Source organism: Styela clava, chromosome 8 (genome assembly GCF_964204865.1).
Source record: "Styela clava chromosome 8, kaStyClav1.hap1.2, whole genome shotgun sequence".
In the NCBI taxonomy this organism is placed as follows: domain Eukaryota; kingdom Metazoa; phylum Chordata; class Ascidiacea; order Stolidobranchia; family Styelidae; genus Styela; species Styela clava.
The window spans coordinates 10,457,089-10,472,059 of NC_135257.1; the positions used below are offsets into that span (position 1 = coordinate 10,457,089).

Genomic DNA, 14,971 nt, shown 5'->3' on the forward strand with positions numbered 1-14,971 from the left:
GGAGAAGTGCCAAATGTCAGTTTTGTCAAAGATAAAGCGTTCGAAGTTGCACTCGGCGAAAGTAAACGTGACAGCTTATTATTTCGAAGTTGAGGTCGCAAGGATGTAAATAAAATTACGAAGAGTTATGCATTTGATTTTAACTAAGGTAGTTGCTGACTTTTGCAGTCAAGTTTAGAACTTAGCATACACGAAGTGTATATATAAATTGTTTTGCTAAATTCTTGTTGCTGGGGTTGTTATGATAAATCGACTTTCTTCGTAACTAATGAACCAATCCAATTTATTTTAAACACCTTCATTTTAAACACCCCAAGTGCGTATGCAAGTTACCTCATTATTCCCGCCTACAAAAAAGACTATGTATGCTTGAATAGAAATTAATTTTTAGTTTTAAACAAGACTTTCAGGTAGTGGCGTATCTAAGTAAAATGAAAAATTTTAAAAATGCACCCTCTTGATTGTTGACTGACAATTTTTAACGACTTTTGTACGTTAACATTTGAGTAAAAATACGAGTTTTGATTATTCCCGATTTGAAAAATATTTTATTGGCACATTCCACGATTTAAACTATTGCGCTTCTTTCCAAACGGCGCCCATGACACGAGCCATGGCTACCATGCCCTAGATAAGCCACTGCGTTCTGGACAGGATTCTTTTCCACTATGTATCTGTATATATATATAAGCACCAGGTCATTATTTTTTTTCGGCCTGTCTCTATACCCTGAATTATATGGCATCTTTCTTATGAGAATTCCTCTCACCATTATATTATTTCCAGACCAATCAAAACTACACTTTAAAAACATTTTAATTATATCTTCAATTTGTAGTATTATATATATAACAATAACTTGCTTTATAAATATTTTAAAGCGTGTATGTAAACTTGATTTCTGTGTTGTCAAGCTTTTCATCCATTATTTTGTCCAATAATTCAGACTTGGCAACAGTCAACGTCTCTTTCCATTCTCCAACCTTTCCTAAAATACACTAAATTTTTGAAAATTGCAATACGTTCTGGCGTTTTAATATTATATATAACCATCATAAAACAACCGATGACTTACCAGAATAATAACTTATAAGATATTTGTGTGCTGATATATTTTTTTTTTTTAATTTCATTGGGAAAGCAGAAAACGTACTTACATGGTTTGAAAATTCATTGTTAGTAAATGCGTTCGGAGTGGCTGCTTTGTTGAAAAACCAGATGTAAAAATGCATAGTTAGTATGAAAGATTATACATTTTGACCTCTTAATACTAATAGTATATATGTCCTCGGTAGGCTCCACATGAAATTAGTTACTTCGTATTTCAACGCTTAATTGGTGTAAAAAAGATCTATCAACCGGAATAAAGCATAAGTATACAACTTTCTTGCTCGGTATATATGCTGTTAAATTGAATTATCAATATTTTTTTTACTTTTTCTCATTATAGACATGAGCTTCCGTATCTTTGCAAAATCACTCTCGCCTATTTCCGCAGTTTTCTTCATGGAGTCAAACGATGTAGATTCAGCAATCGCCGACACGATTAAAATCAACACAACAATCTGTTTATACAGAATAGAAAGTTTCTGCCTTTATAGTAAAGTTCTTCAGGGAGATAACGCACGTTGATTCAATATGCATGCCATTGATTAATAATAATGATAATAGAATATAGCACCAATGGAATAACCAGAGATCAGTTTTATGGCATATTTGATACACGATATCTTTGTTAAAAGTACGCATCTATAATCAATCCAAAGATCGTCATGACATTGGACAGCTAATTATCAATGATCCTTTAATAAAAATTGAAATGTAGGAAATTCGAATAGAGAAATGGCAAGGCAATAAGACTTGTAGCGCGCCCAATTTTTAGTTCTCACTTCAGATTACGATGCAACGACTGGGTTATTTGTTTTTCTCTGTATTTTAAATTGTAGATTTAATACCTTTCCGTTTTTCTTGTTTAACTTGTTGATGTTTATCAATTCCGCCGGAAGATGAGTTTTAAATATTTTACGTGGTAATGGTATGTGCTCAATCAAATCACCATGAAATTTCTATAGCTAGGCATGGTTCACAAATGTCAACACTCGAAAATATTGAACTATTTTGAAACGATCAGCGCGGGTAATCTTCTGTATGATGAAAAGCAGGCAGCCAGTGTTATTTATTGAAGCGCGTGTTGTTTCCAAAGTTCGACTAATTGGAAATTTTTGCCTCCTTACATCTAGAACGCAAAATTTAATCAAGTTTCAAAGATTTCAAGTTTGATACCATGCCACGTATATTGTATCCCTTTGGTACACACAATCATGTTTTTGCCTCGATAAATAAAAATACTATATTTTACGTAGAACGTTTCTAATTTAGTGTGATTAGTGAAGCTAGGGTTATTTATGTGAAAAGGACCAAAGCAACTGCTTTGGATACTCCCATGACCTCTAATGGTTTGGCACGACAGACAAGAGACGATAGAATTAGGTCTTTTTTGACTAATTGATATCCTATAAGACAGGGGTGGCCAAAACGTCGATCGCGATCGACCGGTCGATCGCCACATCTCGAGTAGTCGATCGCGTCTGATGTTGAGTAAATTTAATAAGATACCCCAAAAATTGCCTTGAAATAAGTTTCATACAGCGCCTGTTGTGTGTTCTAAATCTAAAACATAAAGAATGTGGGGGGAAGGTGGAGCACGTTGGGACATGGGGCACGGTGGAAAATCAGCTCTCACACTGATACTATATCCGCAATCCTGTCCGCGGTTCGATGTTTCAATCCGTCCTTCGGTGAGTCACAACGTCCCCACGAACGGACAACGGACGGGTAGGGCGGCGCAAGCTATAGGATAAAATTGGTTTTGGGAGGTTGAAACTAAAATTTCATCATCCCAGTTTTTTCTTTTTTCTACTTTAGCCTTTCCAACATGACAAAACACCGTCAGATATTTTTCAGCTATAGTGCATTGTAAAATATTCATAACGTTGGCGAGTCGATGTGCCTTCCGAATTTCGCCGTGGGGTAGTCTGAAAATATTTGTTTCCTATGGGGAACAATGGACCGGGGTTCAGTGGGACATGCACTAAAGGGCACAATTCGACAGTGTTTGATACAATAAGTGCTTAGAGACCTAGAGATGCGTTATATTTTGTGTAATTTTATAGTTTCTTTCGACCCATGGCCCAATATGGAACATATTCAAGAATCAATAATATTTCCAGATTAAGATTCGAGGAAGGAAATAATCAAATTTGTTTGCGAATTTTTTTGTCAAAATATCTGAACTATTTCAGTTGAACATTGATTTTAAAGATATTAAATCTTCAGATTTGAAGTCCCCCTGTTCTTTAGACGATTATGCCGATTAATTGCTCATTTTTAAAGGCATACTTCGTTGAATTTCGACAGACTGACCCATTGTGCCCCAGGGTCTGTCCGAATGTGCCCCACAAGTGGGGTACAGTGGGACACTTGACAGACGTTTTTCAAAGCATTTTGGTAGTAAGATGTGTGTCGAAAGGGAATTTCTTAGTCGCTGAATAAAAACTACATTTACCCCTCTATGCATTAGTCCCGCAAACTTAAGTGAATATGCAGAATTAACGGCTCAAAATATGCAAAAGAAAAAAAGTGTCCCAACCTTCCCCACTTTCCCCTTTTGTACATGCACAAAATACGATATACACATGCAGTAATTGGGTATGAACAAGCCCGACAGAGCATATTATTATGTGACAAATGCAAGTTCCACTACTGCCAAGTTTTAGAAATAAACGTACTGAATAGTGAATACTATCTGTCTTGACTGGCAAACGATCCTACAACAATTTCTGCGCTGTGCGAAAGTTATCATCTCACTCCTAGAGTAATGTGATAAATTTTAATGGCAGCGGTAGCAGTGGCAAAGAATCGGATTTGAAGAAAATTGTAAATTAGGTATATACTGAAGTTTGAAATGTAGCATTTATGGTTTGAGAAAATTCATTATTCGCTGTTTGGATAATCTTTTTTTTAAGGAATTAAAAACACTCACGACTAAAAATTAGACATGCCCTAGATCTGAATTGTATGATTTGAATGAATCTAAAATAAATGATGAAACGTTTACTTCGGGTACAATTACATAATCAAATTGACAAATTGAATGGAACATAGAAATGCAAATTTTTGTGGCAATTTCATTGAGAATGCGACCGCAGACCGAGCATATTGGCAGCGGTGGAATTTTTGTATGCAGTGTGCAGTTATCTGCGTATTCAGTATTCATTCATTTTTGTTTATTTTTGTATTACCGATCCGTCGATCGCGACCTATTTTGAAGATTTTAGTCGATCGCGGTCGAAAACAGGTTGGCCACCCCTGGGGTATAACACTGATACTTGGATTCTCTTACCATCATTTTTATCTCATAGACATAGATGGTTTCTAGAATTAGTTGTAGCAAACTGGTATTTCAAATCCCATAAGTATAGCCTACAGCTCTTCAAGATATACTGCGGCGTATTCTCGGCAGACTTGCGGCTACTGCATTTTCTTGAAGTGACAAGTAACTAAATTCAACACAGCGCAAAGTGTCTGAATATTCATCGTTGTTGGCATCTGTTTCTACTGGAGTGTATAGAGAGATGATTGATTCTATTTTTAAACGCTCAAGAGACAAACATGTTAAAAAAAACAGTTACGAAAGCTCACTATGGAACTAGCAATTTTTGTAATCAAAGTAGGTTGGCGCGTGCTTCAACGAGCCTGTAAATTACATTCACACCTACGATTCGAGTGTATATTCCTCCAGTCCAGATTCTACTGCTTGGTTTAGTCGTTGGTTTTGTGGTGGGAATCAATATTATTAAAAAAATTTATACTCAATCCTTTTTGTTTTTTAATAAAACCAAATATCTGAACGGGACCGTAACGCCCTTCTCGGATTTTGTACCCGAACCTTTTATGTCAAATAAAAACTTGAAAATTGTTTTCTATCGACGGCAAGTTTCCACTTTTCTTGAGAAACATCTAGGCCTATAATTTCATAATTATATTATCGTTGATTTGTACACCTCAATACATTAAAATATTGAGCAATCAAATACAAATAAAGAGGAAAACTTGAAAATGAATGTCTCACTTCGTTAATCGACTCCCTTGCCAAGATAATAAAAATGATGCAACAATTTAAATTTAGATACTTTGAAGCATGTGTGAAAACATTAACTTGTTTTCGTACGTATAGTACTCATTTATGCGTTTTTAGATGTATATTACAGTATTTTTAAATTATAACTAACAGCTAACTTTCACCGATGGGCAGGTTATAATCTCCTCTCTCCAACGACTTTTGTGCAGAAGAGCCTACAGCAGGGGTGGGCAAATTACGGCCCGCGGGCCGGATCCGGCCCACCGGAGTGTTACATCCGGCCCACTTGTGCCCGCTGAAATTATGACCATAGTTTTTAGGAATATAAATATTCGTTGAAAATATCGATGATATAAATTGAAACTGATCGTCGGCCAAAGTAAATACCGTAATTCATCGCGTATTACAAGCACCTGAATATGGTGTGCAAAAATCATCCCTCCGAAACATTTAAGTCATTAAAAAAACTCAAGCTCTTGATATATCAGCATTTGGGCCTACAAATTTTTTCGTGCGTTTGTGAATGCCCCAACATATGTCTTTCCTTTTGTCTAGTCTAGTACAACGATTCCCAAAGTGGGGGCAAAAGAGATAAGAAAATGGGCAATTGCGCATTCTCGGTGATTAAAATTAAGTTAAGGTATTTAAGGGTATTTAAGCCGAGAACATCGAAATTATGTCGGTAAACTAAATTATCTCGAAATTTTCAATCGGTAACTATTGCTTAGTCCAGTGGTTCCCAAACATTTTGTTTGTGAGGCGCCAGTTTACTGCATTAAAATAATTATTCTTTTACTTTATCGTGTTAAATTGTACTCAGACATTGGGATTTTGCAAACGGTGATATCCTAAAATTATCTTAAACCAAAGATCAGATTGTAGTATTTCAGCATAGTGAAATTTTCATTTATTGTAACTCGGCGCAACGGCGATTCACGTTGAAAATAATTGAATTAATATCGCGAGACAATTTTAATGCTCGTATCGGCCATGAACTAAATATTTTACGCAACAGAAAATCATCATCGGTGACAAAGTCGGCAATTTTAATGAATGTCGTGAGCGCGACGACTCGTTTCCCCTGTAAATGTACTGAAAATATAGTCACCGCAAGTCATCTGGCATTTTTGCCGACGTAAAATTGTTGGTTCCTCCATTTATAACATCATATTTGATGGCAGAAAAGGGTCAGATCAAATAATGATGATGATTTTAGATTGCACCTGACCAAAATTCCTCCATCTTATTAACAACATCAGGTACCATGCTATTTTTTAATTGATTCGCAATAAATTTGTTTGTAACTTGATGTTTTGTTGTAGTTTTTTGGGGCGATGATAACGTTAAAAGTACAGTATGGGGCGAAAAAAGTTTGAGAACCACTGGTCTAGTACATGATTTACAGTACTCAAATTATTCTGTCTGTACTCATGACATTTTCGATGTTCTTTCAACGCTAATATTTCAATGTTATTTACTATATCCCCTGCTGCAAATACCTGATGCAAATACCTGATGCTTTACATCATTTAAACGCGATTAGGGAAACGGGAAGGCGATTGACTAATGACTGATAGACTTGCGAGTTGCGAATTTCAAATAAATCGTTTTTGATCATATTGAGTTTTGGTCATCCGGCCCAGTAATCAAGTCTATTATCCGCATCCGGCCCACTCAGGAAAGTAATTGCCCACTCCTGGCCTACAGGCTATCTAGTTGTCGGTCGTCCCTCATAAACGGTAAATTTCGGACATTTGTGAAGATTGGTATATATCCGGCTTAATGAAGATCACGTCAGCTTGTCCTGTCACTGCTATGGCAGTAAGCATTATCAACTGTTTCTATTTTTACAAAACAGTTGCAATGGTTATCGATGTAAGAAATGTTCCCCAATTTTAATTATGGACACTAGGTCGCGCTCTAGAAAATTCTTTCGCAATATCTGTTTTTTGTACTCATGCTAGTTTAATACAATTTGACAGTAAATTCATACTGAGTTAGATGGCCTGATTTCTGATATGAAATTTGGTACAAATTATTATTTTCATCCCTCATAACACACATGGGTCCCAAACATAATTCAAATGAGCCAATTGGCATCCGAGAATTCTCTCGCATGTCGTCCTCTCATTTCTTGGTTTATATGCAGCGCACCTCCGTCATTGAGCTTTGGAGTTTTGTCATTTGTAAGTGTCTATTTTCATGTTTATATTTTATGGCCAATTGGCGGATAAGCTTATAGGCCATAGGGCAGTCCTGAAAACAAAAAGTTCTTACAAATCATATTTTTGTGGTGTTGGCAAATATTCTCCTTTTAGACAGGGAGACGGATACTCATACTTAGTTTATTTTATAGTCTACAAGGCCAACAGCTGCTAGCGTCACAGTTTGTTGTCGGCATAATCCTGGACTGCTAGTTACAGTTTATTTGTTAGATGAGAAAATCTAATATTCCGACTTGATTGTTTATTAAAAAGAACAACTTGACACCTCAAATAGCAAAAGTAGCTGACAAGATTTTGGAATTCGATTTCACCTAGTTGTTTTGCTGACACTGAGACTAAAATCGTTTAAATACCTAGATTTTTAAAACAAAAATCACCATTAGGTTGTAAAATCACAAAACGAGCTCATGTTTACCACCTTGCCTAAAAATATGTCTGACTTTTCTACATAAGCTTTTTTCACTAATATTTGATGGAAATCGGCCATGCTTTAAGAAAATTTGTGTATAGGAAACTTTTCAGTTCAGCTCAGTATTATGTTGGTTATAATAAGCTACTGCCAAAGCACAAAATTTGAACTATATGTATGAATTTTGAACATAAGAAGCAGTTTTGGTAAAGCAGTGCATAATTGAAGAAGTCAGGTATCGTCTGCTACTGGATATAAAGACTCATGGCCATATCGTATATATATGTAATAATTTTGTCAAAAGCCGTCTGGATATCCTCCCCTTCTTTCGTCGCATTTGGCTGCAATTCTACCATTTTCTAGCTTCAGAATTGCCTGGACAGTTGAACAGTAACCTTCCATCCACTCTATCTTGTGCCCGCGCTCTTTTAGACCACGTACAACGTTCTGGTAAAAGAAATCACGGAATAAAAATGATCACTACATTCAATAGGGCACGATATGTTGTCTTCCCTACTTTTACATTTTGCAAATTATCATTACCATGAACCTGCTTAGTGATTTCATTCTAGAGATAATTGCTTGATGTGTAATATTATGTCCAAAGAGATTACTTAGAACCTGTGTACATGGTGCATTCGGGCACGTCGTTTTTCAATAATATACTCTCAGAATGAGAGAAACAATGGATTCTGTTTTACTCAATATACAGCTCACCTGGTCCATTCCATTCTCAATGTGCAAAACGTTCGGGTACCAGGTGTGATGAAGTCTCTTCGATTTTACTGCTTTATCTAAATCCTCGTGAAACCAAAGCGTTCGTATAATTGTCTGCAAATTTTAAAAGACATTCTCTTCAGGCAACATTTGATATATTTGTTTGATATATCTATTACAATAAGCTCAAAAGCATCATTCGGAATTTGGGTTCATTTGTGGAAAACTTCCGCCACTAACGCAAAAATGTGAGATTTGAGAAAAACACTCCTACCACTAGAAATTCATAATGTAAAACTTCATTAAGGTTGACTTAAGCGAGTTAACATGAAACAATATTTTTTTGTTTGAAATTCAGAGTTAAAAAATGCTCCTCACATATCAAATAATGAGAGCCCGATACCACGACTTCAAATTAGGTAAAGTTACAGAGTTACAGCTAGATACTTACTAGTGCTGTAGCGCTTACAATCCTTGTCCCTCCCGAACCCCCTACAATCATTTTTACTTTTGGGCCTCCAGGCGTTCTGCTTAAAATAATAGTCGGACATGTTGTCGAAAGAGCTCTTTTCCCAGGTTCAAGCAGGTTATTTGGACGCCACCTCTTAGTGACTAGAAAACAAAATATTAAATGAAACTAAATATCCTCTCAGTCGCATTTGACGTTTAGAACTCTTTTTTTTAATTCCGAAAGTATTGATCATTTTACTGTGGTTTCATTTGCAGAAAGCATTGTGTTTGTTTGATTGAACTCGATGGATGAAATGCAGTAAGCATAGTTGTAAACTTCTTACAGACCTGTTTCCCCTGGTATCGAGTATTCTCCTATCTGATCGTTGAACACAATACCAGTTTTTCGTCCAAGAACATTGCTGCCAAATCTAAGTGAGAGTAACATGTTGAATTAGCATCATTGAACACAATTTTTTGTTTGCTATTTCAGCTTTTGTAAAACGTGAGAAAGTTTCAATCTCGACCTTCAATCATGATCATTTTTTCAAAATTTATTGAAACTTTTAACTCACGGTTGATTAACAGTGCTGGTCATGGCGACCGCGCTTCCATCTTCTCCAATTATTCCCAAGTGCCCTGTACCGTGATCTTCTTGTACCGGGGTCAAATCTTCACCGTAATATTGTAATGGGTGAGTTTGTGAATCATCAATTTTCTCCCTTACGTTCTTACAATATTCATCCGTAATAATTTCTTTTAAAATCTTGGAATAAAAAGCAAACATAGAATTCATGATAACTGTATCTCTCAAACGATAATTTGCCAGAAAAATTACCGGTAATTTATATATAGCTAGACTGAAATATTGTATACAGTAACAGTCTGTGCCAAAATTGTTTAATTGTGCGCTGTTTAGATTTACAGTAATAAGTGAGTTAAGATCCACAGCATTTGATGTCTAACATACGCGCGTACCCGATTAACATTTGGACAGAAGTCAGGATCCCCAAGTACATTTCTCTTGTAATATGTGAATTTCATCGCCTCAATAATTCGATGATAAGTTAAAACTTCATCCTGACGAAGATCCTCAGCAGATAGATTGAATTCTTGAAGTAAGGAAAATAAAATAATATCAGAAAGTTTGTTACAATTAACGGATATTTGTTCATTGCTGTTCTTTCTTTAATGATGTCGAAAATCAAATATAACTTTATCTTTCGCGAACTCAAAATCTCTGTTTTCGAAAAAATCTTCGTTGATTTTGAAGCAGACCGCATATTTATTGATTTTTTGTGAGAAACAGAATTTGTTGCGTTTCTGCGATAGTGAAAGGAGGAAAATATTTTAATGATTACGAGTGACTCTGTGTGAAATTATTCGTGTTTATGGCTGTTTTATCGTTGCAATAACCACCGCATTGATAAGACATGAAGGCAGTTGTAAGTACAGCCAAATAGCCATAGATTATACTATTGAATACTATAATTCCGAAATCAACTACTCGTAGTCGGATTAAGAATAAAAAACACATTATGCCTCACTTACATAATGTTAAAGACTCAAATTAAAGCTTAAATGTCTAAAACTTTTTTAAAGCTCACATCTAGCGAGTAGAGTATTGTATTTGGGAATATAATTGTGGTATTTAGGACTTCCCTGCACATACGCATTGAAGCGTTTCATTTGAAGCTACTTTGTCTATATTTCAGTATATTAATGTCTAACCGTGAAGGATTTTGAGTAAATACGCCAACATATTTCCTCCACTCGGCGCTGCCGTTGATATCACTGTGAAATTGTCCAGTTGAAGTTTCGTACTCTCCCTTATCCTAGTCCTAAATATACATTTAAACTACATTTATGAATGATTTTATTTACAAAAGCAATAAAAAGATATATATATATTAAATGATTTTATTATGGATTACAATCATTACGACTACAAACCAATGCTTGACCAAGCAATTTATTCGGGCAATCACTTAGAATCCTAGTGGAAATAAAAAATTCAATTTTGTTAACAGAACATTTGTACCTGTACATATTGAAGTCTTTGATTGTGATGGCAGAAGGAAAACCAAATCCATCATTTATGTCATCTAAAATAGATTTTGTTAAAGATCCGTTGTAAAAAGCAGCAGCTCCTTCTTCTGCTATTATACGGAGAGTAGCCGCTAAATTTGGTCTCTTGATATAATCACCAGTTTGTTTGAATGTTCCATCGGACTTCTTCAGAAAATTTCTGCATGATTGTAGAATAAAGAATAGGGATAATAATCCGTCGCTTCTTTCCAACCTATCTGTAATATTGTCTTGCTGTTACAGCATTACAATTTTCTATTAGCTTCTTACATAATGGCCGATTGATTTCGTTCGATATAATCTTCCCAAATTGCAACACCACGTGATCGTGAGATACATCAGGGTTCTAATCTCATGCCTCACCTCACCCAGTGTGTAATAAATTGGGTAGACAATGGCGAACCGGAAAGATCGGTTCTGTCCAATAATAGTAGCTCCATACATTAGATATCAGTGGCTGTCTTGTTCGGAGCAAAGACTCTGAATAAGCAAGGTTTATAACAAAGCGGATTACTTTCAATCGTGCTTCAATAATAGTTTCAAAGTCATCCACAAGATCGAACTATAAATACCTCCACGTACTGTAGAAGTTTATGGATGGATATTCAAGCGTCTTTTCTGTATCCATTAAGATGAATATTTGTATACATTTTTTGGATACTTATTATGTGATACATCATAATTGTACCTTAAATTTTCATTTTCCTTTACTTTTGGCATAGTCACTCTGAGCCAGTTGGAACATGATGCGGTCATCCTAAAACCTTTTTCCGCCAATTCAATGGCTGGCTTGAATAGGGCTGACCAAGGAAGTATTCCAAATCTTTGATGTATTTCCCAAAAGCCGTGTATCTCTCCTGGGACGGCAATGGATGACCGACCTTAAATATTGTAACGAGACCCAATTTTACGAATGATATATCCTAGATCGGAACAATTAACAAGAAACCGTCATCAATCCCATTTTATATCCGTACTACAAGCATTCGCCTGAAGTTTCATGGCAACCCTTACCTACGATCAATATACAAGCGTTTGCTTTTTCATTGGAAATAAAAAAAAATGAAATGAATTGTATTAAGATTTAGCCCGTCCCTTCATCTGATGATATATATGATTTGGGCAAGTTTTATGATTTCCGATCGCTATAGAACGTCCTCCACAGAGGGTATTATATTTATCAGCTTAACCTGGGCGTGAACAGTCGATTGAGTGTGATAGATAGCATGATATTGGTTCTTGTTGATGGTCAGGTGGCTTTAATCTAATTAAAAGTCTCCGTATCTTTGTTTGTGTGAATTTATGACTCTTATACAACGGAATAGATAGTTAAATTTATAATTTTGCACAAAAATTGATACATAAGAATGCCCTTTGTTTAAAAATTACTAATTTCAATTACCATATGTTTTTGCATAATTATTATCAACGTAGAATTCAGGATCAATTTCGAGTGGAGCAACTGATCTTGCGTCGATAAAATAGTCTTTTCCCGTTTTTGCATCATAGTAAACGATGAAGAACCCACCTCCTATTCCTGAGCTACAGAAAATATATATATTTGAAATATATTTTCATTTGAGCATCGTTTATAATTTTATTTAGCAAAACCTATCCATCGCAAGCATTTATTCATGCTATGGCCAACTATACAAAATAAAAATTAAAGCAAAAACTTTATGAATAATAATAATAAATTATTTATATATATATGAATGCGCACCAGCTAGCAATTGTCTTGATTCCACCGAGGTTTTCAATCCCGGGTTCAAACTTCATAACCATTGTGAATGGTTAATTGAAGCTTATCAGAAAACCAAAGACTTCGGTCCTAAAAGTTAGTGTCGTTGTACGTTTCTTGCTTGATTGTGAAATAAGAATAATAAAAGAAATACCTCTGGAATGATATCACTCCTAATGTCAACATAGACGTGATGGCAGCATCAACAACTGAGCCTCCTGCTGCCAGAATATTTTTTCCTGCAGTACATGGAATTTCATTATTGCAAACTACAGCTGCTGACATAAATTCCTTGTATGAATTCGAAGTGCCGGTTTCCTTCATTTTTTACAAGTATCACCCTGAACACACATAGACTAAAATATTTAAACTTTCCACAAGAAAATAGTATCAGTGGTCGCTGTTACTTGATACAAATCTACCCTTCAATTGCCAAACATGGCGATTTTTCATTGCGCTATATAACAGGAAATATTGGATGTGAATAGAAATTCAATTTGAATACTATATTTGAATTGAACCAGTTGTAATATGTTTATATCATAAGAAAACGCCACACATGCCATACTATATCTGGAGATATCTAAATAAATTTCCGCAGATTTCATTTTACCGTATCACAAATATTTTGATAGAGATTCGTTTATTTTACTTCAAAAAACTGACTGTTATTACGCACGGAATCCGTTTAAAATGAGTTTCCTATATTTTAATGAAATACTCACAATAGAACTGATAAAGGAAACGATTTCTGTTGCTATTAGAGTTCATATTTGCAATAAAATAGAGTTGGAACAAGTTTATCCATTACAACCTTATCAACTCCATATGTCTGGACCTGTCTAAACCCAGTGGCAAAAATGTTTAGCCTTCATGCAACGCCGCCACTTTCACTTTATATCACCACAGCCTGAAAATTGCTCTTGAACCAGTAAGGCAATACAATTTTGCCGGAAATATTGTAGGTATTTAATTAGCTGCCAATCCGCCTTTAGATATGCGGATAAGTGACGTATCATGTGGTATGGCACTGGTACCAAACACATCAACTAGCAATCTCAAACAAATCCAACACGGTTCACAGTTTTATAAAAGCCTGATTGATATCACGTCGATACTTTAGCGATCAAGTGGAACAACTGTAGTTAGAACGAGGTTATGCGTATTACCAATGAAGGAAACTAAATATTATCGCGTGAGTCATACATCATATTATAGTTATCATATAGTTCTTCACCGTCTACTAACTTATTTAGGATTTTTTTTGTCCGCTAGCCCCCGCCTCCGCTACTAATGCAAAAATGTGAGATTTGAGAAAACACCCAGACGTTTTAAAATAACAAATTAGTGATTATCCAGTTAGGGTTGGTATTGATTCAAAAATTTTAATTTCCCGCGCAATCTGCATTCCTAACCCTAACTGGATGACTACACATTTTGGGCGTTGGCGGGGCTTTGTACAAAAGATCCCTTATTTAGAAAAAACAAATAAAGAACAATTATTCCAAACGAACCTGGTGAAAAGTAGTACCAAACCAAATTTCTCAGAAATACTAATCGATGATACCGAATACTGGTCTGCAAGTCATATGAACGTTTTATTATAAATTATCAAATCGTCCATGCAGCAAACACGATCACCTCCGGATATTTTCTCATTCTAAGTTGATTACTCAAAAGTGGTTAAAGAATTAGATTCAAACACAGATCACGCCCCAATTATTATCGTGTATTCTATATTTATATAATATTTCATGGGCATTTATATCTACACCTAAAGTCGTGTTTAGAAAGTGTTCTGTTTGTTCGGGAGGTAGAGGAGAATTGGTTCATGACGTCGGAATTTTTGTTTCCCGACTCGATTCGCTCCCTCTTTTGTCCCAACATTGGCCGAACCGCATCCGTATATTACTTTTCCCGACAAAAATAACAAGACTTTCAGAATGTGGCATAGACTAGTATAGAATAGACGAATCATTTTCATGGTCGACCGATCTAATTCAATGTGTATTCACTTGTCTGCTACATCCTCTGACTATAACACGCTTCGGTGAATTAAATTCACAAATTTTGTGAACAAATTTATTTCTACATTGTCAAAATCGGAAAGATTTTTAATCCGGGCATTTTGGAACTTATAAAACCGAGTCTTTTGTAATAGTAATGACGTTGACACGGAACTGTTTTAGGTTAACATGCTG

General features: G+C 35.5%; 1 protein-coding gene across 2 annotated transcripts; it reads right to left on the reverse strand.

The window, feature by feature from the left end:
- Positions 1-7,591: 7,591 nt before the first annotated feature.
- On the reverse strand, positions 7,592-14,442 carry LOC120346104 (glutathione hydrolase 1 proenzyme-like). 2 transcript variants are annotated; one of them, XM_039415755.2, is made up of 12 exons: positions 14,285-14,442; positions 12,925-13,111; positions 12,432-12,571; positions 11,718-11,910; positions 10,983-11,189; positions 10,673-10,782; positions 9,920-10,053; positions 9,517-9,707; positions 9,290-9,372; positions 8,943-9,103; positions 8,492-8,605; positions 7,592-8,221 (listed from the first exon to the last, which is right to left on the reverse strand). In XM_039415755.2, the coding sequence occupies exons 2-12, from the start codon at positions 13,092-13,094 to the stop codon at positions 8,072-8,074; spliced, it is 1,653 nt and encodes a 550-aa protein (XP_039271689.2). In that variant the 5' UTR covers positions 13,095-13,111; positions 14,285-14,442; the 3' UTR covers positions 7,592-8,071. The 2 variants fall into 2 exon arrangements, with proteins under 2 accessions (XP_039271689.2, XP_077971798.1); XM_078115672.1 differs by lacking the exon at positions 14,285-14,442 and adding an exon at positions 13,496-13,857.
- Between the last annotated feature and the right edge of the window lie 529 nt (positions 14,443-14,971).

Bases quoted from the DNA above. Each gene is read 5' to 3' on its own strand.
- LOC120346104 (XM_039415755.2), bottom strand. From the start codon at position 13,094: ATGAAGGAAACCGGCACTTCGAATTCATACAAGGAATTTATGTCAGCA. The intron at 10,783-10,982 runs GTACAAATGTTC...ATGTATATTTAG, and splicing joins AAAGACTTCAATATGTACAG to GACTAGGATAAGGGAGAGTA. The intron at 9,708-9,919 runs GTACGCGCGTAT...TTTTATTCCAAG, and splicing joins TCTGTCCAAATGTTAATCGG to ATTTTAAAAGAAATTATTAC.